General features: G+C 37.3%; 2 protein-coding genes across 2 annotated transcripts; both read right to left on the bottom strand.

Moving 5' to 3' along the window:
* Nucleotides 1–292: 292 nt before the first annotated feature.
* LOC126977113 (zinc finger protein 19-like) lies at nt 293–18,859 on the bottom strand. Its single transcript, XM_050825820.1, has 11 exons — nt 18,628–18,859; nt 15,561–15,686; nt 14,716–14,895; nt 13,901–14,140; nt 10,455–10,567; nt 9,237–9,333; nt 7,273–7,388; nt 6,048–6,159; nt 3,227–3,328; nt 1,831–1,962; nt 293–1,172 (listed from the first exon to the last, which is right to left on the bottom strand). Exons 1-11 carry the CDS (start codon nt 18,730–18,732, stop codon nt 1,086–1,088), a joined length of 1,410 nt encoding a protein of 469 aa, XP_050681777.1. The 5' UTR covers nt 18,733–18,859; the 3' UTR covers nt 293–1,085.
* Nucleotides 18,860–21,537: 2,678 nt separating this feature from the next.
* Nucleotides 21,538–27,057, bottom strand: LOC126977357 (RNA pseudouridylate synthase domain-containing protein 1-like). The gene is made up of 5 exons (XM_050826126.1): nt 26,766–27,057; nt 24,429–24,666; nt 23,511–23,678; nt 23,329–23,446; nt 21,538–21,850 (listed from the first exon to the last, which is right to left on the bottom strand). The coding sequence occupies exons 1-5, from the start codon at nt 26,856–26,858 to the stop codon at nt 21,652–21,654; spliced, it is 816 nt and encodes a 271-aa protein (XP_050682083.1). The 5' UTR covers nt 26,859–27,057; the 3' UTR covers nt 21,538–21,651.
* Nucleotides 27,058–27,173: the final 116 nt, after the last annotated feature.

Below are 27,173 nucleotides of genomic sequence, written 5' to 3'. Positions count from 1 at the left end.
TGCTCGTCACCTTGAGACATAAGATGTTAAGTCTTATTTGCCCAGTAATTTCACTAACTACGGCGCCCTTCAGACCAAAACATTGAACATATTTATGCTTAATGGCAGAAATAGGCGCCTTTGTGGTTCCCATAATCTAGCCGGCTTCCTGTGCAATCTGCCACTGGTGAATTATATTGAATATAAATTGTAGCTGAAGAAACGTTGTAGATTACATTAAAATAAATAAGTAACTGTAGATACCTGACTTAATTTTTAAATGCTTAAGGGCTTGGAAAGGGTTCTAAACAAGTTTTTGATGACACAACCTTTATTGGTACATAAATTATTATTTTATTTACATCAATTTCAATTTCAAATAATAAACACAATAATAATACTTAATTTGGACATGATCAGATGCAGGGATGACGTCACATTCACTAAAATAATTTTTAAATGGAGGGGCAGGGATGACGTCACATTCACTAAAATAATTTTTAAATGGAGGTGTGGAAGTAGAGTGAAGTATCGCTCGTACAAAAATGGCCGATACATACATACAAACATTACTACTAAGCTTGAAACGCCCCGGATATTGAGGGACTTGTCTCCTAGCGAAAAATGATCGCCATATTTTTGATTTCAACAGCAGCTTAGTTCAAAAACACTTAAGGTTCAAGTGTAATATTTTGATTGATATATACCTACATATACGAAATATTGACGCGTTATTGGATCCTGTTAATACTAAATCACTACTATGGTGGGTCTGTAAGTTGTCTGTGAAGCGAAATGTTTTAACACAACTGTGTCAGTTCTAGAAATTTCTTATTTGAAGTTGCGGTTGTACTGAAAACGAATCATGTTAATGCTCCCCATGTATGAAAGTATTGATACGAAAAGAAGATATGCAAATACTTATAGTTGGGAGGGAGTATGTATGTGGTCGGTCCGGTGTGGAAACTAGTGTGGTTACAGTCAGCAGCATAAGACAGTCCACGACTCAGTAACGTGACCGGCGTCCTGCCCGCTCACATCATACTGTGACTGATTGTTATCGACCTGTCCATACCCCCCCCCCCCCCCACACACACACACACACACTAGGTGTAGGCGGCGCCGGTTGGCACGTCAGGTTGCTCTTCCTCCACCGGCTTCGTCTTCCTGCCTTTCTTCACTTTACCCGGCAACTGGAAATATTACAAAATTAAAAACATTGTTCGGTACAGTAGCACCATCACACAATAAAGTCATTTACATAAAAAAACACACGACACTTAAGAATGTCTGCGTAATACAGTTTGAAAAATATTGTAATCACCTTACATAAAACATATTAAAACGATAATTTTTAATTTGTTAAATATACTTCAAATAAATATATTAACTAAATACAATGGCGAAGTGTAGTGCTAATATTTCCAAAAAGACGGAGATACTCTTGAACATGTTATGTATGTTCATATTTGCGAATTTTCTAGAAACTGGGAAAATCATAATATATATAAACACCAGGAACAAATTGTTATGCCAACTACTCGGTTAAGTCGAGTTAGTACGATGGGCGAAAATTGGCAGAAAATTTGCAAAACAAACGTGTTACGAAATTCAAAAGAATTGTTAAGAAACGTTTGTGTGGCAAAGGTTACTATAACATAAATGATTTCTTGTTTCTTGCCGCCTCTTCTCTCTCAGAGCGCCATTTGTTTCCGAAGCGGTAATAGTATATAGTATATAACAAATGACATCAAAAAGAATTCTCAATTTTGAGAAATTTTATGCCTTTTTAAAACTGTTTATAAATAAGAAAGACACCGGGATCACATATGATCAGTAAGAAGGCGGTACCTTGTAATGCAGCAGACGTACGTGCCGGTACAGGCTGGAGTACCAGCCGAACGAGGCGCTGCAGTGGGCGCAGCGGAACGGAGTCTCACTCGTGTGCATCGCCACGATGTGGTACTTAAGCTTGGCCGCGTTCTGCAACCGTCACAAGTTACGATATCATCCCCGCCATCTGGATGTGTGCGGTCCTCCACAGTGCGGTTTACAAGGAACTTTCTTCAACGTACTACAAAGCTGTGGAATGAGCTTCCTTGTGCGGTGTTTCTGGGACTATACTACATGGGCTCCTTCAAAAACAGCGCGTACACGCGTGGCCCCCTTTTTCATAACAAAAAAGGCAGATAGACAGACGTATTCACACCCAACCTTTGAAGTCCTCCCGATGTATTCCTTCATCGCGGGAGCATCGAGTTAACCTACTGTTACGATGATCACCTACCGACCAGCATAACGGAACTGTTACATAAGCGCTTAAGGGAATTTAGAACTTATGTTTCGCACATTAAGGTGGAGTATTATATAACTTCATTATCAGTTTATCAGAAAGAAGTCCACTGCTGGACAATGGCCTTGATCAAAGTCCTCCAGGACGAAAGGTCCTGCGCTGCCATTTTCTTAACCAAATTATTGCGTATAGTGTTGATAAGCTCAGTTTAAATTACTGTTACATAAATGCATAAGGGAATCTCGAACCTAAATTTTGCACCCTAAGGTACAATATGACATAACTTACTGTTACATAAATAGCTTGTTTATTTCTCTTGTTGTTCTCTAAGTACTTATTAGTGTTCGTCAAAAGTTGAGGTCGTGAGAAGAACATACAAGAAACTCAACGGTTACTCTTTTAAATCAATTAGTATTTTACAATGGCTGTAATATATTATATAACAAATTAGGTTATAAGGTGTAGCATCTTATATATGGATCGTGTTTAAATAATATCAAATATTTCATAAAAAGTAGTAAATAATAAAGTGTATAAATATAAATGATTGTATATTAGATGTATCAACCTTTAGAGATTGAATTAATTATTTGTGTAAGGACGCTTCGTGAATTACTGTCATAATTACTAACAGCATCCAACAAACACTTGGCAAAGAAACCCTGGCACCACAAGCAGCTTTTTTTTATGAAAATAAGTGACGAGACTAGCAGGATGTTCAGCTAAAGGTAATTGATATGCCCTATTCATTACAAAGCAGTGCCGCTCAGGATTATTAAAAAACCCAAAAATTCTGAGCGGCACTATAATTGCACTCGTCACCTTGAGACATAAAATGTTAATTCTCATTTGCCCATAATCTAGCCCGCTTCCTGTGCAAAGGAGAATCCCACTGGTAGAAGTCGTCGCTCCCGTTGCAACAACAATAACATAACAAGTTGGCGTGACACTCACGTGGTAGCTCTTCCCGCACACGTGACACAGGTTGTCCCGCACGTCCCTCGCGCCGTGCACGCTCTGCCGGTGCACGTACAGCGACGTGTGACACTTGAACGGCTGAAACAGACGTCACACACACTCACTCACTACACTGACTTACAGACGGACACACTCCACATGTCAATCATCAATATTATTATATTACTAGCGACGACGTCCGCGTACAACACTTACTTTGGGCAGCATTTTTTAATATAGGGGAGAGGCGTACAAAATGACATACTAGTTATAAAATCAGTCATAAAATATTTATTTATTTATAATATTCAACACTTAAGTAATTATGTATTCTTTGGCTCATTACCTACTTATAATTATGGAGATCAATAATCTGAGTACAAAAACAACAAAATTAAAAAATATTTTTAAAAACTTAGAAAAAATCCAAAAATCAGTCGATTACATGCAGAGTTCACATGTAACGCTTTGTCTTTTTCGGAACATCTGCACAAGATGCATGAGCCCATCTTTTACAGTTCAAGCACCGGAGCCAGACCTCTTTTGGCTTGGATCTGGAGAAGAGGTCATTACAATAAATACACGGACAATCTTCGTCATTGTCCTTGGTTACTGTGTAAGCATTTAAAGAAGAAAAATCATTTTCGCTATCAGAACTAAAGCGTAAAACTTTTGTAACCTTTCTTGACTTTTTCTTTGGAGGAGGTAGAGGAGCGGATTTTGCTTTTGTTTCTTCTATATTTGGCGTTGAAGTTAGTACCAATACTGATTACTGATTACCGGTTTCTTGCGTGGTTTTCTTTTGCCTTGTCCAGTCACATATATTCCTTTAGGTACTGGAGATAGCACGCTAACAGGAACATTGATATTCATGTCTTGGAGTATCCTAGATGACGTAGATATCATAGGTCCTGCAGTGACTGAGCCTGTAGACTCGGCAACTGAGACTGGACTTGGGTTGTCTGCAGCTGATGTACTTGCAATTACCAAGGACATAGAACTGCCTACTAATACCTGAGATGAGACCTGCTGATGGCATGCATAGATTATCAGCTGCCGTTGTATCTTCTTCGGGCTCTACGAGATCTTGTCTTATTGGAATATTTGTCGTTTCAGCAGGCTCGAACAAATAATCTGGAAATATGTTAGGATCAACAGGCCAGAGACTAGTTTTTTGAAATCCATTGACTGCAGTTTGGACCGTTGCTGCTTTGCCATAAGCTTTATTAAGTATTGCACCTATTTGAAAGTGAGTAACAACTCTGCCTGGATGACTCATAAGCCAAGTGCTCACTTCTTGATTAAAATAAGTCCTGAGTGGACCATAGAACGATGCATGTAATGGCTGCATGCGATGCGTGCAGTGAGGTGGCAAGCACACCATAATAATTCCATGTACTTTTGCGAATGTTAAGCTTTCAATGCCTTTATGGCTGATATGACCATCAACTACCAAAAGCACTTTGTCATCAAGGCTCGCTTTTACATGCGTTTGGAAGTGCACTAACCATTTATGAAATACAACGGTAGTCATCCAACCTGATTCTTGCGCAAAGCCCAAGCTACCAGCTGGAGCTTCGTCTATTAACTCCTGTTTCATGATTTTTCTGTGATAAATTAAACACGGTGGGACAAAATAGCCATTTGCACTCATGCAACAAACAACTGTCACATGAGACCCCTTTTCAGCGCTAGTCAAAGCCCCAACCTGTTTACGCCCATTAGCAGCAAATACTTTTTGTGGTCTCTGGACTGTTGATAATGCCGACTCATCGACATTGTAGAGTCTATGAGGAGAAATTTTATTACTCTGAATGATCTCTTGGTAAGTATTGAAAAACAATGCCACTTGTGGCTTGTTGAAGGCTTGGGCTCTTGCAGCTGAAGTTGATTCAGGTATCCTTAAGGATATGTCGGGGTGTCTACGTCGAAACCCAGCCAACCATTCTTTGCCTGCCATCTTTTTTTCGTTATAAAAATTATTAGGAATGTTATTAACTTCTGCAAATTGATAGGCCAAACGTGAATCCAAACAATCTCGTTTCTAGTAATTTAATATGCTCCACCAGTTATCGTTCCATCTCATATGTGAAGACACTCTTGTACCTACCCATACCTGCAACAATAACTTACAGCATTAATTACACTCTAATCATGCTAAGAAAATTCGAATGTTTAAATACAACGTAAGATGACACCCATACCTTTTTTAGTTGGAGCTAAGACTTTATTTTGTTCTAGTGCATGTCTTATAAGAGTCGATTGCGGGATGTTAAATGCTTTAGACGCCAATAACCTAATATTTTTCCGACACCTCCAACAAATATACTTAATGTATATAAAAATGTAACCAAAAACTTAACAAATTATTTACTAAAATCTTCTTGGAGAACCACGCTATCGAATGGTCAAAACACAGAGAAAATCAGTGCAATGGTTTTAGAGTTTATCACGAATAGACAGACAGACGCGGCGGAGGACTTTGTTTTATAATATGTAGTGATGGTAGCCTTTTTTTTAATGATAGTACGGGAGGAGACGAGCAGGACGTTCAGCTGATGGTAATTGATACGCCCTACCCGTTACAATGCAGTGGCGCTCAGGATTCTTGAAAAGCCCAAAAATTCTGAGCGGCACTAAAACTTCACTCGTCACCTTGAGACATAAGATGTCTCATTTGCCCAGTAATTTCACAAGCTACAGCGCCATTCAGACCGAAACACAGTAATGTTTACACATTACTGATTCACGTCAGAAATAGGCGCCGTTGTGTTCCTCCCTGTCAAAGGAGCCTGCCACTGCCCGGTGATGTACCCACCTTGTCACACAGCTCGCAGCGGAACTTGATCTTCCGCAGGTGCTCCCAGTCGATGTGGTCCCGCAGCCGGGTTTTGTTCACGAACTTCTTGCCGCAGTGGTCGCAGCTGAAACTGTTCATCAAATGTTCAACGTTCAATTCAGGCTGACCAACGCTGAGCAGCTCGAATTGTCGGGGACCCAGTGCTCTGTGAACGGCTGGATCACTTGGCGTTGCGCAGAGATATCGCTTCATTGAGTATCCCAATTATCACGGAGAGTGTTTCAAAGAGCTGTTTCACCTGATTCCTGCCGCCGAATACCATCTTCGCACGACACGCCATAAGTCAGGATATCATCCCCATTATCTGGATGTCTGGTGGTCCTCCACAGTGCGGTTTTCAAGGAGCTTCCTTGTGCGGTGTTTCCGGGACGATACGACATGGGTACCAACGCGTAAAACATTAACCTTAAAGGCCGGCAATGCTCCTGTTACTCCTCTGGTGTTCTAAGAGAATGTGGGCGGCGGTGATCACTTAACGCCAGGTGACCCGTACGCTCGTTTGTCCTCCTTTTCCTTTAAAAAAAAATTTGGGTTGCACTCCGGGAGTGCCGGCGGAAGTGAAAACTTGAACATTAACGTTGTGCATTTTAATAATTTCACACGAATTGTTTTATATATCAGTAAAAGTACTAGCATTTGTGGTTAAATACTATATTAATTTATTGCGCTATCGTACACAAGAATGACAAATTATAATAACATAAAAAATTTAACTCGTTCATCTCTCACAAAAATCAACTTTCATCCATTATTAACTGTAATAATATTTCACGGCTGGGATTCGATCCCTCGTCCTCGCGGTGTTTCTTCTTCGCAGTCGCAATGATTCAACCACTGGTCCAATGACCATATGATAATAAAGTTGAAATAGCCGAACTATAACAAGCTAGAAGTATAAATGTTTCATGCATAACTTCAACGACTGCTTTACGTATTTTCGATCAGGCCACGTGTTCTGATGCGATTTTATCATTTTATACCATTTCAAAAAAGAGGATTTCATTTCAAAAATTGTACCCATATGCAAATAAATGTGCGTGTAGGAAACACGCCTCTCACTCCAAATATCTCCTCATATACGTAATAATAGCCGACCAATCACAGCGCGCCAATTGATGCGACGAGGCTATAACAGAGCTGTTTTTGGTTCATTTCGTTGTTTCCTGAAGTGTGTCGTGGTCACCTGAAGTCGTCCTCGGACACGTGCTGCTTGGACAGCTTGAGGTGCTGGCGGTAGGTGGCGATGGACGCGAACGACTTGTCGCACGGCCCGCAGTACAGCTCACCGTCCTCGACCGCCTGTACGTACACACATATATCTTATATCTTTAAACGAGACCAATTCTTGTATATATATATATATAGGGTTAGCCAATAAGGACTTGACAACTTTATAAAATTAAATGAAAACCATTTGAGATATTTCAAAAACTTTACTATCGGGTTAAAGTACATTCAAAACATTCATGAATGGAACTCGACTCCGCTCATGTGGCCACCGTAGTCACGTTTGCCGCGGTCGTTGACCGACATCACACATCGAATATGTAGACCCAAACTTTTTCACTAAACTTGTTACTGCCTGTCTACTGGGGCGAGAAATACGACCGAAAATCGGAGTTAACACTCTTAAAGTAGCGGCCACTGATGATATACTACTACACAGTACTTTTAAATTAAGATAATTCCTATACATATACTTGTTTTTCTTTTTTGTCATTTGTATTATTTTTATGTTATTAGTTCTTAATTTTTTTTACCTCTGTAAGTTCTTTTTTTACTTTTATTATTCTGTGTGGTTTGTGTTTGCTATTAATAAAGTTTTCATTCATTCATTTATTCATTCATGATTAATGAAAAGGTAATATCTACTGAATAAACTGACAGTGACAGTTCGATGTTAAGTGAAGTAAGTGCGTTCACAAACAAAATTCAAAATTGTCAAGTCCCTATTGGAAAACCCCGTACAATCTGAACACGGAAACGGCTCCAACGATTTTCATAAAATTTAGTATACAGGGGATTTCGGGGACGATAAATCGATCTGGCTAGGTTTCAATTTAATGACAAACAGCTACAATAACATTATAATACAAAGGTAAAATTCGCCACTATATTGTTGTCAATACAAGACTATAATAGCTCAGATGGGACATTGGGTGATCCGGAAAGCAGAAGAGCCCGGTTTCACATTCTTAAAAATCCGAGCAAGGCTCGGTCGTCCGGATATTATAATTGTATAACATATTCTATACATACAGACACATCACATCGTATACAAACAAAGCCGTAATATGAACATGCCACTAATTACACCATAATAACCTTCGACTGCTATATCCATACGTTTAAAATATTCTTAATAAATTCGAATCGATAAATACTTCGAGACGCAAGCCTATATTGTTACCCAAAAATTCTGAGCGGCACTACAACAGCGCTCGTCACCTTGAGACATAACATGTTAAGTCTCATTTGCCCAGTAATTTCACTAGCTACGGCAATAATGCTTACACATCTGCTTCACGGCAGAAATAGACGCCGTTGTGGTACCCATAATGTAGCCGGCTTCCTCCCACGTGTTACATTAATGGCGGCCGCCATGACCATCACCAGGCCCAACTGTCGTCATCATGTTGATGTCTGCCATTATTGGCCGAACGTTCATTGTCTGCAGTGTACACTAACTGATACTTCTTAGCGACCTTCAAACTAACACTTAACAAAAGAACATAAACTTGTTATGCCTACTACTCGGTTAAGTCGAGTTAGTAAGTGTTTTTAGGCGATGTATTTGCTTCTACAATATGATCCTAGAAAATGTACAAAACACGTGTTACGAAAATATGTAAAAGAATTGTCCAGACTAGGAATGAAGCGAACACCCTCAGGCTCTTTAATTATAAATGTTTATTGTACGATATTACATTGTAATACATATTTTTATATAAAAAAAGCCTGCTGAGTTTGTTGCGCCCGTTCTTCTCAGGTCTGAGGCAGTCAATTTTGAATGGGTGGTAGTTTTTGACGTTCAAAAAGTGATTTTGAATCTTATTTGGAATAAAAATATTATAATTTGAATTAGGGAAAGGATATATAAGAGGGGCGGGAGGTTATAAAGATAACTAAATTAATGGCACGTGTTACCTGGTGGCTTCGCATGTGTCGGCCCAGGTTCGACTTCCAGTGGTACACCTTCCCGCAGCGCGGACACGGGTGCCGGTTCTGGCCCTTGTGCAGCACGCTGTCACAACACGGTACGGCATGACGTTAAGTTAATTCAGTAATTGATACGCCTTGCCGTTAACAATGCAGTGCCGCTCAGGATACTTGAAAAACCCAAAGTCTGAGCGGCACTACAATTGCGCTCGTCGCCTTGAGATATAAGATGTTGAGTCTCATTTGCCCAGTAATTTCACTAGGCCCCTTCTGACCGAAACACAGTAATGCTTACACATTACTGCTTCACGGCAGAAATAGGCGCCGTTAATTTTACATGTTGATTAACTTATTAGTTAGGTAAAAGTGACCTTTATCAGCAACAGTATCCATTGGTCCAATGAAACGGGAAGTATTTTTTTTCAAAAAAACAATTCGATCTCCATGAAAAGTTCAAGAAATATTAAAAAACTATATATTTATGCAGTTATTGTTTTCTTATAAATCGAGGGCATGATTCCTTTTACGACTTTTTTCTAAGTCTCGTAGTTCCCGACTTGGCCATCACCGCCCTTCTCAAAAATCACCCTGTATATAATATATCTTAACAGTACTGGTCTTGTTGTAGAACACCTTTTCTCTTTAAAACTCAATTTTAATAACAAATGTGTAATTTATTGATCTAAATCAATTTAATTTAAAAAAACCTCGAGGCAGTTCCAGTATGCGGTGGTATAACCTGCGGAGGCTCGTAAAGTAGTCATATGCGAGTGGTTGGGCCACGGAATTTGAAGTGGACTGTATTTATAAAAGGGGTACTCAGGTGAACAATATATTATGGAGAAAAATCATTGAGTATTAAGGGTTGTGTTTTTTTAATGAAGATAAGGGACGAGAGGAGCAGGACAGTTCAGCTGATGGTAATTGATACGCCCTACCCATTACAATACAGTGCCGCTCAGGATTCTTGAAAAAAAAACAAAAATTCTGAGCGGCACTACAATTGCGCTCGTCATCTTGAGACAAAAGATGTTAAGTATAATTTGCCCAGTAATTTCACTAGCTACGGCGCCCTTCAGACCGAAACACAGTAATGTTTACACATTACTGCTTCACGGCAGAAATAGGCGTCGTTGTGGTAGCCATAACCTCCCCCTGGTATGTTCCGTGTGACAGTCACAGTACAGCGGGCGGCTGCCCACTCACTTGATGTGATAGCGGTACGTCTTCCGCGAGCTGAACATCTTCCCGCACTCCACACACTGCGGCTTCTCCGGCAGCACCTCCCTGCTGCGCTCCCTCTTGGCCACCTTCGTCTCCTGGAAGCAACTCCTTCAATTAGTGTCTTTTCGTACGTCCCGGGGACGGGGTATCCGGCGGAGAAGTGTAGGGCCAAGTATGATAGCTTACACACACAAGGCGGTCGCCGGGTGGCGACACACAGCGGTGTGTAGAACATGTAAAGGCATAAAAGGCATTTATTTTCTCAAAATTTATTCCTTTACAATTCTTTTTGATGTCATTTCTAACATACTAAATACTACTACCGCTACGGAAACAAATGGAGCTCTGAGAGAGAAGAAGCGGCGCAAGAAACTCTCCAAGCATTATTTTTTTGCGCTCTTTTTAATAAAAATATACAATATTGTAGTGTCATTGCTATTGCTATAAAATAATCATAATCTAAAATAACAAGCATACAAATAATATATAACAATCTTTCAGACGCACCGGCCGCGGCGGTCACTCACCCTGGTACTATCACGTCGTTATGTGTTACAACCACGGGCCATCATAATTTATGCGAAAATTGGAAAATGGAGACGAATCTAGTAAATGGTTTTTCAAACATCCTAAAGTACGTGAATAACTTGTTTTCATCATTTGGTTAAAAGTAAACTGAAAATAAGGTGTAGAATGCTCCACAGTGTTCTCATTTCATGTTAATCGGATGAACCCGATATTCAAATGCAAATATTTTTATTAAAAATATGATGTGACATCACTTATTGAAAGTCAAAAACTACCATCCATTCCAAAATGAGTGCTTCAGACCTGAGAAGACAGGGGGCAACAAACTCAGCGGGCTTTTTTTTTCGAAAAAATATGTTTACAAACTAATATTGTACAATTAAACTTATTATTTAATAGCCTGAGGGCGGTCACTCCATTCCCAATCTGTGGTATCATTAAGAAAGTCATTTATGTTATAGTAACCTTTGGCACACAAACGTTTTTTAACAATTCTTTTGAATAACGTAATACTTTTGTTTTTAACATTTTCTGGGATCTTGTTGTAAAAGCATATACATCGCCCCACAAAAGACTTCCTAACTCGACTTAGCCGAGTAGTAGGCATTATAAGTTTATGTCTGTTCCTGGTGTTAACATTATGGTTATGACAGTTTTTGGCAAATTCACTTATGTGCCTATAAACATACATTACATTATCAAGAATATATTGAGAAGCAACAGTCAAGATGTTAATTTCTTTGAATTTTGCTCTCAATGATTCTGTAGGACCTAGGTTATAAATAGCTCGAATAGCCCTCTTCTGCACCACAAATATTGTATTTATATCGGCAGCGTTGATAATATTTTGACTTCCTTTTTAGATAAGATTAAGAATAAAATTAATACCATTCGTTAAAATATCCACTTATTAAATTAAATAATTGATAATAAGAAATTGAAGGTTATATTAGCGCATATTAATATAACGTTGTTATTGAATATTAACGCATATGGCTGCATGGGCTCGAAACCTTTGCCTATCCTAATAATGGACGAAGAAACCATAAACAAATTAACGAATGTTCTAAATGTCAGAAAAATTCTCATAACTTATATATTATTTATTACAAAAGAAGTAATAAATAACCAAATTATACACTTAAATAACAAATATATCGGAGCATATTAAAAAAATTATTAAAAATTAAAGAAATTGTTTCAATTGACTTTTTTAATGAGCGTTACTTTCGTCAAAAAAAATACTAAGTTACCCCCAAGTCGCGCCTAAAGAAGTTTTACTTCAATTATGTACTATGTACTAGCGTCGACGGTAAGAACGCTACTGCATAAAAAATCGGGTCGTGTGAAAGATGAATGTGTGTATATTAAAAGGGTGTTATTGAGATTACTCTAGGTCTTCTTCCTGCATCGCGTGGGTTATCTGAACATTCGATACCATCAGAGAAAATATTTACGTGATGTTCCAGGACACTTATGATGATAAACATGTCTAGCTCTGTCTCACTAAACCGAAATCTCCGAGAATTCTTGGAATAGTTATTTATGCAACTGTTGTGTAATAAGAGGTGATAATAGTATCACATGAGTGTTTTAATTATAACACTAGAAATAAGGGATTGCTTGTAAGTAATTCTAGTAGGCTTCATAAGATACATAATAGCTTTAAGGGTAAATGTATACACTTCTACAATAAAGTCCCAGCCACTGTTCAGGCATTGTCTATAAATAAATTTAAATGTTTTATAAAAAAATGGCTCTGTCGTAAATCCTATTACTCCACTGCTGAATATCTAAATGATCGGACAGCCTGGGACTAGATTGTGATTATTTTATAGCAACTGTACAATATTGTATATTTTTATTGAAAAGAGCGCAAAAAAAAAAGAATGCTGGGAGAGTTTCTTGCGCCGCTTCTTCTCTCTCAGAGCGCCATTTGTTTCCGAAGCGGTAGTAGTATCTAGTAGTATAAGAAATGACATCAAAAAGAATTCTAAAGGAATCAATTTTGAGAAAATAAATGCCTTTTATGCCTAATACCTAATTATCAACAGTTGCATACAAGACTTTATCTACACCTATAATATGAATCCTCTATAAAAGATTTTGAAACAGTTAGCTTAAAAAAAAAGCCAGTCCAGGCCATTACATTAACCCAACTGAGTTTCATTACAACACTCGTTTCTATGATAGTTAACTGTTTTAGAATCATTAATAGAGGATTTAAAGCAATGGTTTAGATAAAGATCCTGATATGTTTCAGATTTTTCTATCTCTTTACAATGATGTGGCGAGGGGTGCGATGGCTGGTCTATGGCGTCATGCTTGCAAATGAGCGCCGCTTGTGGGCGCCTCGACAATCTTGCCATAGAGAACTCAGATTTTAGTGGTAGGACTAGTTTCGCATAAATAAAGGTATTATATATTACAATGTTAAATTAGTTAAATTTATGCATCTATGCAACTCCTTTCAGGTTCTTATTTACATTTTTATTTTTTTACTTACTTACTATAAATATTGAGTTAATAAAGTGGCAATTATTTTCTTACCACTTCTTCTCATTAAAGCTTAACTTTTCCGAAATGCTGGTGAATGGTTCAATTTATAACTTGAACATTCATAAGTGCCATTTTTTGACCTAGGTGAGTGAATTACAATTACTCCTTTGATGTCGGCTTTATTATGGGTACCACAACGACGCCTACTGCTGTGAAGCAGTAATGTGTAAACATTACTGTGTTTCGGTCTGAAGGGCCCGGTAGCTAGTGAAATTACTGGGCAAATGAGACTTAACATCTTATGTCTCAAGGTGACGAGCGCAATTGTAGTGTAGTTTTTTAAGAATCCTGAGCGGCACAGCATTGTAATGGGCACGGCGTGTTTTGATCAAGTCTCTCACCGGCACGGCGTCACCCGCCGCCTGCAACTCTTCATCAGCCCGCACTTCTCTCTTCACATCGCCGGGCTCCTGCTCCGTCACTGTTGCCACTCCACCCCCGTTGCTAACAACGTCGTCCCTGTCACTAGCGACGCCGTTCACGACGTCATCTTTATCGCTGAGCCCGTCGTTGATGACGTCATCCGTCACTCGCTTCCGTTTCCGTTTGCTGCGGTGGGGCTTTTTAGATTTCTTCTTAATCTGAAAGTAATGAAGTAGTTAATTACAGAAGACTCTATCAGATTTACTGATGACATTAAAAAATAACATCAGTCACATATTTTAATATAAATATTTTTTTTATGAAAATAAGGGGCGACACGAGCAGGACTTCAGTTGATGGTAATTGATACGCCTTACCCATTACAATGCAGTGCCGCCCATTACAATAATTGCGCTCATCACCTTGAGACATAAGATGTTAAGTCTCATTTGCCCAGTAATTTCACTAGCTACGGCGCCCTTCAGACCGAAACACAATAATCCTTACACATTACTGCATAAATATGAAAAATGGCGTTGGACGGGGCACACCCTTCATGGTACAAATAAATTTATATTTATTTATGACGGCTTTAGTCACCCACGAGTTTCGAACTAATTGGTGATCCTTGATAAAATTTTGCGGTGCAACGCAAAACATTATGTTTTCAAAAAAAAAAAAAAATTATTTGTGTGTTCTAGGAACAGTTTTCTAGGAAGTTATGCATAAATCCTAGAAGTGAGGGTTATCACATAAATTGTTTACATTATTATTGCTATTGGTAGTCTCATACCTTCTTAGGAAGCTTGACTTCAACAAGATCATCAGCAAAGGTCTCCGGCTCACAGTGCACTCCGTCCTCCTCCTCTTTCATCTCTGTTTTAACATGTTGTGGGGCGAGGGAACAGCTGATGTCAAACAACTTGTGTGTCTGTATATGGGACTGTCTGCTGCTGCACTTAGCTAATGGATCCTGTAAACATACACATAAATTATTAAAAGGCTTGGGAATGTTATATCCCTATATTATAAAGTTACATTATAATTACCAGCATACCTGCATAATATTTTTATTCAAGACAGGATTCAAATCACTTATTAAACATTAAAAATTACCACCCATTAAAAATAGAATGCCTCAGACCTGAGAAGAACTGGCGCAACTAACTCAGAGGCCTTTTTTTATGAATATATGGTTTACAATGTAATATCATATTATATTCACTTCATTCCCAGTATATGGTATCATTAAGGAAACGTTTATGATATAATAACCTTTCCCACACATACGTTTTTTAACAATTCTTTTAAATTTCGTAACACATTTGTTTTGTACATTTTCTGGGATCCTCTGGGTCTTGTGCTACCTTGACCAGATTGTTGGTCCATTTTGTGGGTGGTAAGCCCCACCAACACTGTCATCCAGTACGTGGTCGCCGTTCAAGGACTTTTCTGCCCCAACACCCATCTGTCCGTTGAACCTAACCCCTGCCACTTCAGTTTCACAACCATCTGGGCTATGTCAGTGGCTTTGGTACTCCTATGGATCTCCTCATTTCTGATTCGATTAAGCATGTCTCGCTTGTCTTGTCACTTTTACTCTTAAAAAAAATCCGCCTTTTTAAGATATCTACTAACTTGGTGAAGACAGTTGAGCAGCTCCGTGTGACATTCAATCACTTGCTGTCGAAACTGTTTGTACCTGCGGAGCAGCGCTTCACACTCCCAACATATCTTTGTGATCTCCAGAATATCCTTAGGGATCTGCAAACGGCACAAAGTGAATCAATAAGAAAATCTTATTCATAAATAAGCTAGGCAACTATGTGTTTGCTTCTAAACATCTTTGAATACAGGTGAGGTGAGAGGGTTGAGGTACCTAGGGAGTGACATTACTTGTGCCTCACATATTAAGAACAGACAAGCCGATATTATAATTTGTGATAGAGTTACAGTTACGGTTACTTGTAGTTTGATTCTTTTTAACCGACTTAAAAAAAGGAGGAAGTTCTCAATTCGTAGGTATGTTTTTTTTATGTTTGTTACTTGTTACTTTCGACTGGGTGAACCGATTTTGATAATTCTTTTTTTATTTGGAAGATGGTGCTTCCCGTGCACCGTCTGTGCACTTTCCCGTTGGTGCAGATCTGACAGTGGCAATAAAAGTCTTAAATTTGCTATACATACGTATAGCAAAGTGGATGATAAATTTACGAATTACTCAATATCGCGCCAAACGATTTCAATGATTCTTTTTTTTTTTTGAAGTATATCCTATACTTCAAAAATAGTTTGGTGAGAGTTTGGTTAGGTTCTGATTACGGAATCCATGGCAAAGTAACGGAACTCTTCAATTCTTAGGAGCAAATTAACGATACGAATCTTTTTTATACTATTCTGATAATTAAGTCACCTACCATAAAATAGTTATGGTCAAGTAATTGTCGTAGTCGAATATGATGATCAATGGAACTCCTTTACGACTTACACAGTAAGAGTGCGATCTGTGGCAGAATTTTTAACTGTCTGTTATCAAATTGCAAAACATTACGTTGATTGCTTCATTGAGAAATGTAGTATATCTACACATATTTAGACATATTGTTAGTTGGTGTACTTCAAATTCACAAAAAATCATAAAATAAAAAAAATGAACAAAAAAACAACCGAATGCAAAAACACTATTATGAAAACACTACCAAAACAATATATTATTTATATAATGTGCACTAAAAAGTATAAAAATAATTGCGTATTTTTATATAATCTAATTAATTAATCTAATTCTAGTTACGATTATTGTAATTTTTGGATGACACTGTCATCCAAGATAGGGTTGTAACTACATACATAGGTAAGATGTAAGTAGTAATATGTGCTTGAGTCGTGAGGAGGCGAGAGCGGATCGCAGCAGAAGGATACCGATTCCAAAAATGACAATAATCGTAACTAGAATTAGATTGTATAAAAATACGCAATTATTTTTATACTTTTTAGTGCACATTATATCTATTGTTTTGGAATAGTGTTTTTGAAGTTGGTTGTTTTTTGTTAAAATTTTTTTGTTTAAATAATATATTTACATTGTACCTTAAATACTTAAGTATGATAAGATACATAATAGCTTTAAGGGTAAATGTATACACTTCTACAATAAAGTCCCAGCCACTGTTCAGGCATTATCTATAAATAAATTTAAATGTTTTATAAAAAAATGGCTCTGTCATAAATCCTATTACTCCACTGCTGAATATCTAAATGATCGGACAGCCTGGGAATAGATTGTGATTATTTTATAGCGACTGTACAATATTGTATATTTTTATTGAAAAGAGCGCAAAAAAAAAGAATGCTGGGAGAGTTTCTTGCGCCGCTTCTTCTCTCTCAGAGCGCCATTTGTTTCCGAAGCGGTAGTAGTATCTAGTAGTATAAGAAATCACATCAAAAAGAATTCTAAAGGAATCAATTTTGAGAAAATAAATGCCTTTTATGCCTTTTATGAAAGTCCGTTATTTTTAAGATAGAATTATGAAAATTGGTGTTTCGAAAATAAGTTAAAAAAAACATCAGTTGCGGGCGTCTGCTAGGTACAAAATAAGTTTTTATTCTGTTTTGCATCATTATGCAATCACGAAGTGCAAATTTGTACGTGCAGCTTTACATAGCTATTACATACTAGAAGAAGGGTTACCCACTCCATCAACAAGTGGTATTCAAAACACACACACAATATCTGGCACACAATAACCTGAAATGATGCACTCTGTGTCAGATATATGATCTGATTTTATTTCTGATGATGCAGTATTAGACAAAGATTATGAGCTACCAAGAGTTCGAGAAAAAATCATAGATTCTGGTGGTTCTAACTCTGAAACTGACTTTGTACCATGTTCACAGCCAGATTTAGGAATTTTACCAGGCCACAGACTGGACGGACAGATTAAGAATCATAGAGACTAATAAAGAGAAAAATTATAACTAAATATATTGTAATTGTAACCTACATGCCCCAAAGATGTCTGCAAAAAGTTAATAACTAAGAAAATAAAATATTTCTTCTTTTTCTTTAAATTCACAAAATGTTAGGTGTGCTCTATTTCATTATGATGGCAGTATCTGTGAATTTGAAAAACCTGACAAGGAAATTTGAAAGACACTGAGTTTTAATGTACATATTGGCAGAACCTGGAGTTCTAATATACAAGCTCTGGCTTAGTTTAGACTTCAGTCTCTCCCATTTGATTGTAATCATTGTTTATAGATTAATAACATCATTGCATGATTTAAATCACAAATGAATTGACCTGCATCTTAGTTCCACAATCATTTTCAGCTTGCATAAGGTTCCTGTTACGTTATATTGTAACACGCGTCACGTCCCACCTTATAAACAATATCTTCTAATCTTAGCATTATAATATTATTGTATTGCTAATTTGAAACACTCATCTATATCTTGTCTCAAAAATGTTACTTATACGTAGGCGGCAATCCCACATCTATTTCATTATAATTTATAAATAACAAAATATTCCACGTTTTGCATTAAAAATCATATTTGCCATTATAAAACTATACAATTTAAAAATATATGGCAATATTGCAAGTACAAAAGCAACTGTGCATTGTAGGTATAATTTATGTTAATTTATCCCTAAATGAACACAATCAGGCTTTACAGTAGCTTAAAGTGCCTACTTACCAAAATTTCATTCAGGATTTCTTTATAAACATAAAAAACACCCGTATCCTTAGCGCAGACCATTTTTCGATCGGCACATAAACATGCAGCGCACAATTCTTCCATGTTTATTAGTATAAATTACTTGATTTAATGAAAAGAATATAACATTTTCTGATTTAATTTTTATAATAAAGCTACAAGACAAAAAAAATACACCGTTTGTTTGTTTTGCTTCGCGTTTGACGTTCAATCGGCGTCCACGCTTGACAATGAAACCACAGAATACTTTTACAGTTCTACTCTAACGAGATGAAACGTCAATGGCTAATGAATGCCCAATCGAAAACAATATTGATTTTTATTGTTTTATTTATTCATAGCATTGGTAGCATTGGATATTCAGCTCAAACCAAAATACAATAAAAGAAGTCAATATAGTTGATTACTTACGAGAAAATCCCCCGTTAGGTTTATAGGCAAAAAATTATTTATGTCTCAACAAAATTGACAAAAATTGATATACTTTTTAATCTTCTTCGTTTAATTAAATCAGAGCCATGCAACCAATAATAGATATATCCTATTTCTTTTGACACCCAAAACTTGGGAGATAAAACAGTAACAGCAGGTAGGTTTCCGTACAATAGAAGAAGAATGAGTTATAAAGATCACCATGAATTAGTAAAAAGAACAATATGCCTATAGCTGATATATTGTGCTTTAAAATAATATTTAGTTCGATGATTGATGGCATAGCACCATGTATTGCAACAATTTTTAATAGTTGTATTAAATATAAACGAGTTTTTTGAACTTCTGAAATCAAGTAAAATTACACCAATATAGCGGAAACCACTTCTAATATTTTTCACAGATTATAAACGTTATAATTTTTCAGCTAAAGAGACAATATTATACTCTCACTGTGGCACTCTTCTCCTCGATATCGGTTCGCACGTTCTCTAGGAAAATGAAGCATATTCATCAAAATGCACAGTATCCACATTAGCCAATTAAAATAAATAAAGGAAGATTCTAAATATTTCGGTCACATATTAAAACTAATAAACTTATTTTATGAATAAATATTATGAATTATACCACTTCGCGATCCGATCCCTCTTAGATTAAAAACCGTTGATTACCGAGAGATTTTGATGCGAGAATTTCACGTGTAGCAAGAGAAGAGAATTTCAATGAATGTGTCTGAATGCTATCGGAACAAGCCATAGACTACAGCATAAAAATTATTCATATTGTGTTTTACATTATTTTAAACACACGACACAAAGTTGTACCCCACATCCCGTACAATGAAGCTCATTCCATAGATTGGTTGTACGTGACAGAAAGTTTTTTGAACTGCAATAGAGGACCACCACACCTCCAGATGGTTAGGATGATACCTAAAATGAGATGTGTGAACCTGAAATTGTGAGCGGCAGGAATCTTCATTAATCAGCTTTGCGGAATACGCCTGTTGATAAATGTGGTAGAAATCATTCTATGATGTGATAAGTCGTTCACAAAGTACTGGATTCCGACAATTGTCAAATGCCTCGAACTGATACTAGTGGTGTACACCAGACCAGATATGATAACAATGCTCTATATGTGGCTGACCTGCGTTATAAAGAGCGCAAGAATGTGGGCCGTTTTGAGACCTTTGTTGCCTCGCTTTATTTATTAAGCCGCTATTTCTTCGAAACACACAAGAAACAAGTTTAAACCTGTTATGCCTACTACTCGGCTTAGCCTAGTTAGTATTTTATTGGGCAATGTACACACAACATAATTTTACATGACACCAGAAAATTTTCAAATTCAAATGAATTGTTAAGAAACGTTTTAATGATAATAATAATAACACTACATTAATGACTTTTTTAATGAAACCACAGATTGGGAATGGAATGACCACGGTCAGGCTATTTAATTGATAAATTTGATCGTGACGAAATTTAATAAAGAGAAGAAGCCCGCCCGGCGCCGTTCTTCTCAGGTCTGAGGCATAAATTTTACGAATTGGTGGTAGTTTTTGGTATTTAATAAGTTCTTTTATATCCTATTTTGAATAAAAATATTTGAATTTGACTCATTTACGATTTGCCTTCCAGATAACCGCGACATTAGCTCGAGATTTTGAGATCCAGATTTCTTGTTGTACTATTGTAAATATTAAATTGCATTCCTCTATTTCTATTGAAATATAGGAATGCAATTTAATAAGATTCCTTCCTGAAGAAGTTGGGTAGTTATCAAACTGACAGAAAATAAGAACTCTTTATTTGAATATTTAAAACGCGGATATCATTTGCTACGTTGACGACGCCGTAATCTTATCTAGAGGTAAGTAAGAAGCAAAACACATAATTGAAAAAGGCCTCTCAGAGGTAGCGAACTAACCTTCTGACCTGAAATACCTGCCGTTTAATAATACCAAGTGCCCCGACAATCTGCGCAACCTTACAAATACTCAGATGTACTTCCCTTTCGGTACCCTACTTCAGTCCACCGATACATATACATAAGACTTCCGATATCTTGCAGTTCAATTGGATGATACATATTATCATTATCTGAAAGAGCCCGGCTCTGTCAACTCACGAGACTCATGGAGGTACTCCAGAGTTCAGCTGATTGTGAACTGCTTACATCAATTTAAATGAAGCTGCATAATATATAGATAGTTCTAGAGATAGCAGAGAGGAGAAATGTAAAAAGATTTTATTATTATTCTTAAAAATATAGAACGTATGAATGAAAAAGTTTATCGCTCGGAAAAACCAAGTTTTCCATAATTTCCACGACTGCCTAACCAATTTTTGATCAGGACAAGTGTCCTGACGCAAGTTTTGACATTTTTTACTAATCCCAACTAAAGTACTCAAGGTTGCTAAAGAAGTTTTCACTTCAAAAAAAGAACTATTTAGTATATCTTTTATATATTTATAAAAGAAGATATTGCTGTAAGTCAAACGTGTTTATTGAATATCAGATGTAAAATAAAAATATCTGATAAAAAGTAAATTAATGAACACGTTATATTTTAAACTCCTTGTAGGTAATGCCAAGCGTGTAGTTGCGGTCTATGACTTCACAGGCAGACACAAACTCTTCATTGCTCCTGTACTTGTACAGCGTCGTGAGCGGCTTGTACCGCGACGAGAATTGCGGGTCGCTCACGAATGGCTCCGGAGTTTGAATATCCAGGGGCTCATCCGGTAAGGGTAGCACCAGTCTGCAACCAAGGATATTCATATGATGAGAGGCTATTTGTTTGGAAAAGCAGCGGGAATAGTAGCTATGTACTCCTTCAAATATTCGGTCCTCAGCGAGGAGACCCCAGGAGACTAATATTATCGTTAACTGAACTTTAACATTAAGATTTAATTATCATAAATATTATTTATTTATCTCGATATTATGTAGTTTGGCTAGTTATATCCAATATGCCAATCTGTTAAATCAATTCTAACCTAGCATTATATGCAAATCTAACTAATCTGATAAACTAATGAAGCAAATCCTTGAAAAAGTATTTTATTTATAACCGTAATAATCAAATGAATTAGGGTTGTGCAGCAGCCAGCAATGCACATTGTATTCGATGATTTTGATGGATCGTGATCCCGAAGCCACCTTTAGCTAATTTTCTGATATTTTCTGGTTATACTTTGCCCAACCGTACGACAGTATCTATTCCGTACCAGATGCTTCCATAAAGTAAATAATGTCCTTGCAGAAGGAAGCTCCATTGATATCGAAGAGAGTTCATCTCCTGATATTAGCTACATTTAATGTGAAGTACAATGCTCTCTCAGGATGTAACAATTTGGTTTATCCTTTTCTCGACTAATCAGTGGGAACTCACTGAGCATATACGGTCGTTAAGTAGATCTTGACCTTTGCTACATTATATATAAAGTCGCTTATTTATTTATAATGGCAACATGGACAAGACTCTGGACTATTAGCCACATGATGTCAAAAAATTCATATTAGCTGAAAAGCTGTATCTGTCAGGGTCATGTATAACGGGGGTGTTCAGAAGAGTTGTTCATATTGAAACTAACAGCCGAATTTTATCACCAGACAATATATCAATGTGCTATATCCACCCGCATCATGTCGATGTCTGGCTTAAACATTAAACCGAACCGACACCACTTAGGGACCTTAAAGCACAGAGTATATTTCGACATTAAAGTCTGGCAGCACATCTAACACAGATGTTATTGCAGGTTGTCAATGGACGATTACTTTTTCACCTCCCACTAAAGTTTAATTCAATTTTAATTTGAATTTGAATCATGCCGGCTTTTATCAATAACGATGGCCAATCTCGAAGGCAAGGTATAAAAAAAACAATGTGGTGTGATTGTTTCTTTTATAAGCCCTACAGAATTATGCGCGACCGCATATTACATCTATCTTTTCTATTTGAGGCCCAAGAAGTATTTATTAGTAATTATTTATCCTTAACAAAATAAATATGTTTATTGGAACATGTATCTAATAGAATTGATAATTAATTCGTTACTGTATGTAATGTAGCCGTCCATATAACATCACGATGTTGCGCGGCGTCAGAGGCGAGTCACTCGTTACAGAACGTGGGTGTTGTTCGGAGCGTTAAAATAAAAATAATAAAAATGATATATTTTGGCACCAAATTCAAATGTAGATAATATTTTGTAAAGTATATTCAGTTGGTACCTGGCGGCGTGCAGGAACATGCGGTGCGGCGCACTGTCCGCTCGCTGGCTGTATGTGTAGTCGCCCAGGATCGTGTGGCCGGCGCTGGAGCAGTGCACGCGGAGCTGGTGCCGGCGACCTGTCATAACCCACCACTATACAACTGTGCGCAGTGTTCGCTGGGACTGTCGTAGTAGTGTTACCTGTCATCGGCTTGAGCAGCACGACCGCGACGGGCTCCTCGCAGTACAGCCCCGTCTCCAGCAGCAGCAGACGGGTCTGCGCCGAGCGCGTGCACGGTGCCGCCGCCTGCTCCGGCGCCTGCGTCACGGCACGCATCTTGTGCCGGTCCTCCGGCGACGGGTCCACACCTGGAGGCAGGACACGCTCCTTTATCAATACCAGAGAGTCGACGGAGCAGAGTGGTTCAATGAGTTAGAAAAAATGTTGATAATTTTAACGGTATACGATTACGATATTTTGAAGTGGGAGAACAATCGAGCAAACAAAATATCCGATATTAAATAACGTTAAGCCGGGCTTTCATTCTAAACTGTGGTTGAAAATTGAAGGTCTGTGAAGGAAATACCACGATGTTAGGTCACCACTTCTTTGAAGTATGATGCGATGATAGAATTCAGTGGTAGGTATCGGGCTATTTTCTTAGGAATAAGGTGCACTAAAGTCGCAATGTTGGGACTACGTCTAATAAATAAGAGAGTCGGTCAATAAAGGGTGAGGACGGAGAAATGCTAGCGGTTCGCCTCGTTTGATGAAAGGTCAAGGTAAAAAGTGCCTAAAACATAGCGGAACCGGAACATTACCTCCAATATATCCGAGTCACACCACGAAGTATGTAAGCGGTGGTAAAATGCCTTGACCGGAGCAATCTTACCCACGATACCTCGCTTCCATGTGTGGTGTGATTCGTTTCTCATCTCTCAGAGCGCTATTTATTTTCGAAGCGGTGGTAGTACTTGAATTGAGGTGAAAAATAATTCTAATCATTTTTGAGAACAATAAATGTCTTTAATGTAAGTCAATACAGGTCCGTGCCTACAGAGACAAGCGTGATTTGAATGTAATAATAATGTAATAACTACTTCAGTTCAGTCACACACCTATGTCATAATAAATATCCCCCAGTTCAAAGTCTGGATGTTGCCTCACGACTGCCAGGTAGTACTTGTGGGTCTGCCGCTTCTCGAACAGTCTGCCAGCCTGCGCCGCCGCCGTCCTGTTCTTGGCGATGCACAGCACCCCGCTGGTGGAGTAGTCCAGGCGGTGGACGAAGTGTAGCGGGTTCGAGGATATTGACATGTGAGAATCATGCTTAGCGATGTGGCTCGTAACTGTGTTCTGTGGACACAAACGGAGACCATTCTGATAAGAAGACAACAGGTTTCCGCTCTAAAAAAAACTTTTACTGTACTAAATAGTTAGGAGCCCAGTGTAATTTGTAATTTATTTTACAGCGAATAGAATCACTCCAACGTTCCTTTACTCGTCATCTTTCATTTGTTTTTAAGGAAATATCATATATTTTGCATCCATCTGGATGTGTGTCAGTCCTCCACAGTGCGGTTTTCAAGGAGCTTTCTTCCTCGTACTACGAAGCTGTGGAATGAGCTTCCTTGTGCGGTGTTTCCGGGACGATACGACATGGGTACCTTTAAGAAAAGCGCGTACACCTTCCTTAAAGGCCGGCAACGCTCTTGTGATTCCTCTGGTGTTGCAAGAGAGTGTGGGCGGCGGTGATCACTTAACACCAGGTGACCCGTCCGCTCGTTTGTCCTCCTATTCTATAAAAAAAATCCTTATGAGCAACCGTTCCGCTTTTTCAGAATGCAATCCCTGAGGTACCGTCGCAAAAATTATGGCATATTTTTCTATATAAAATAATTAATTTCAAAATTAACTGCATAGATATATGAATAAAATATCTCTTTCAATTCCATTCAAAATCAGTAAAAGTACTTTGGTACTGTAAAACTAATATTGAGCTTAGGGCCCAGTTATTATTTACAATATCTAGTAATTTTTAATGACTCCGAAAATAAATAACACATTTCCTAATTATTTTGTTTTTAACTGCTAGCTCTTAAACTATGATAAGTAGCATTTATAAAATTAAGATAGTAATTCATAGCGTAGTTTCGTAATGCTACATTTGTCTAAAAATTTAAATTAAGTACTTTAATTGATCTCACAATCATTGACACTGTTATTGGATTTAAGTTTATCAAATAACTGAGTTATGACGTGTTATAATCCCACCAGTGAGAGGCTCAGAATTTTTGGGTTTTTTCAAGAATATTGAGCGGCACTGCATTGTAATGGGCAGGTCGTATCAATAACCATCAGCTTGCTGGTCTCGTCCTTTATTTTCATAAAAAAAGACATGTAACATCTTTAATAGTCATGTCAATCAGTGTTTGTTCCTTTATTAACTAAATCTCATTGATCAATATACCATGATGTTGAATTGAAGAATTTTTGGGTTTTTCAAGAATTCTGAGCAGCACTGCATTGTAATGGGCAGGGCGTATCAATTACCATCAACTGAACGTCCTGCTTGTCTCGTCCGTTATTGTTATAAAAACAAAAAAAATGAATTATGAATACTGTCACTCGGTCATTTGATTTATGCCATTGGTATTCTCATTTACTGATCGAATTACCGCTAAAAGTTTCGAGAAAATATTTTATTAATATTCGATACGGACAGAAATCTCAGCGATACAGGACAGGACAGGACATGTTGAGGACCATATTATTGTCAATCGCAGGCTGATTGTGTCACCGTACTTGTATTAAATGTATAACTGCGCTTACTTTGCTTGTGGTCAAATCAGCCACACCACCCCAGCCATTTTTTTGCGAGTATCATATGTTTAGAGGTGTATATATAAGGTAACGCTTTAAGTATTCGTGTTACTTTTTAGTTCCTGTTTCTTTAAATTATATCCGAAAGCAGAAAAAATGCGATCGTTTTAAAATGTTTTGTAATGATAAGGGCAGACCAGAGGGAAAATATTGAATAATAAAGAATGAAATAATTTTCTTTTAGGAACGAAAGCTTTAGGCTTTAAATTGTCACGAATTAAGAACCTTCCCCTATTTATGAATTCGATTGAAACCATTACCACTCTGTTTAGCGTTTAGCGTTCTCGCGTGTACGTTAACTGTTAAAAATACAATTATTTATTATACAGCTTATTTAACTGCTTAAATATTTAATTTTGGAAATAATAGATTTATACTTACATTATAGAGAAGAGGATTCAAAATTATATTACCTATCTCTTATATGTTACCTTAGAGAAAGAATACATACGTCACAAAACCTTTATCTAAGGAACAATAAATGTAAGCAAAACAACAACTGACTCTGACACTGTAATCTCACTTCTTCAATAATAAGTACATATTTGATAATATTAGGTTAAAACACATACCTTTTCGTTTTCATCATCACAGTTTATGTACATATCAAATGGTTTATTCACAATAAGAAAATCTTCACTTTCGTACAATTTTTCCACCGCCATTCTTTATAATATATTGTCTAAATATTAATTCATCCGTCAAAAGTCAAAACTTAATTGTAAACAAATCTCAAAATTACCTTTATTTTTGTGAAGCTAAATACCTAATTAACTTTTGGAAATAAATATGCTGCTGATATTCTGAATAATAATTGAATTTTTAGCACTGCATTATTACATTACAATATAATATTGATTTTACTTCATATGCATGTTTCACTTGTAATTTCTTACTTGAAGTTTGAACCGTCAAATTTGACTTATTCAATTCAATTTTTGTGATATGGCGTGTGGCTGCACCAGTCGGGCGCAAATTAT

The sequence above is a fragment of the Leptidea sinapis genome, chromosome 2 (assembly GCF_905404315.1).
Source record: "Leptidea sinapis chromosome 2, ilLepSina1.1, whole genome shotgun sequence".
NCBI lineage: Eukaryota > Metazoa > Arthropoda > Insecta > Lepidoptera > Pieridae > Leptidea > Leptidea sinapis.
Note: the sequence above shows the minus strand (reverse complement) of the source record. Positions and strands in the feature narration are given on the sequence as shown.

Coding starts and splice junctions, on each gene's coding strand:
- LOC126977113 (XM_050825820.1), bottom strand. CDS start 18,732: ATGGAAGAATTGTGCGCTGCATGTTTATGTGCCGATCGAAAAATGGTC. Junction 14,896..15,560: donor TGCTCAACTGTCTTCACCAA/GTTAGTAGATAT, acceptor GTATGTTTACAG/GATCCATTAGCTAAGTGCAG. Junction 6,160..7,272: donor GTGTCCGAGGACGACTTCAG/GTGACCACGACA, acceptor TTTGATGAACAG/TTTCAGCTGCGACCACTGCG.
- LOC126977357 (XM_050826126.1), bottom strand. CDS start 26,858: ATGGCGGTGGAAAAATTGTACGAAAGTGAAGATTTTCTTATTGTGAAT. Junction 24,667..26,765: donor GTGATGATGAAAACGAAAAG/GTATGTGTTTTA, acceptor TTGTGTCCACAG/AACACAGTTACGAGCCACAT. Junction 23,679..24,428: donor GGATATTTATTATGACATAG/GTGTGTGACTGA, acceptor TCCTGCCTCCAG/GTGTGGACCCGTCGCCGGAG.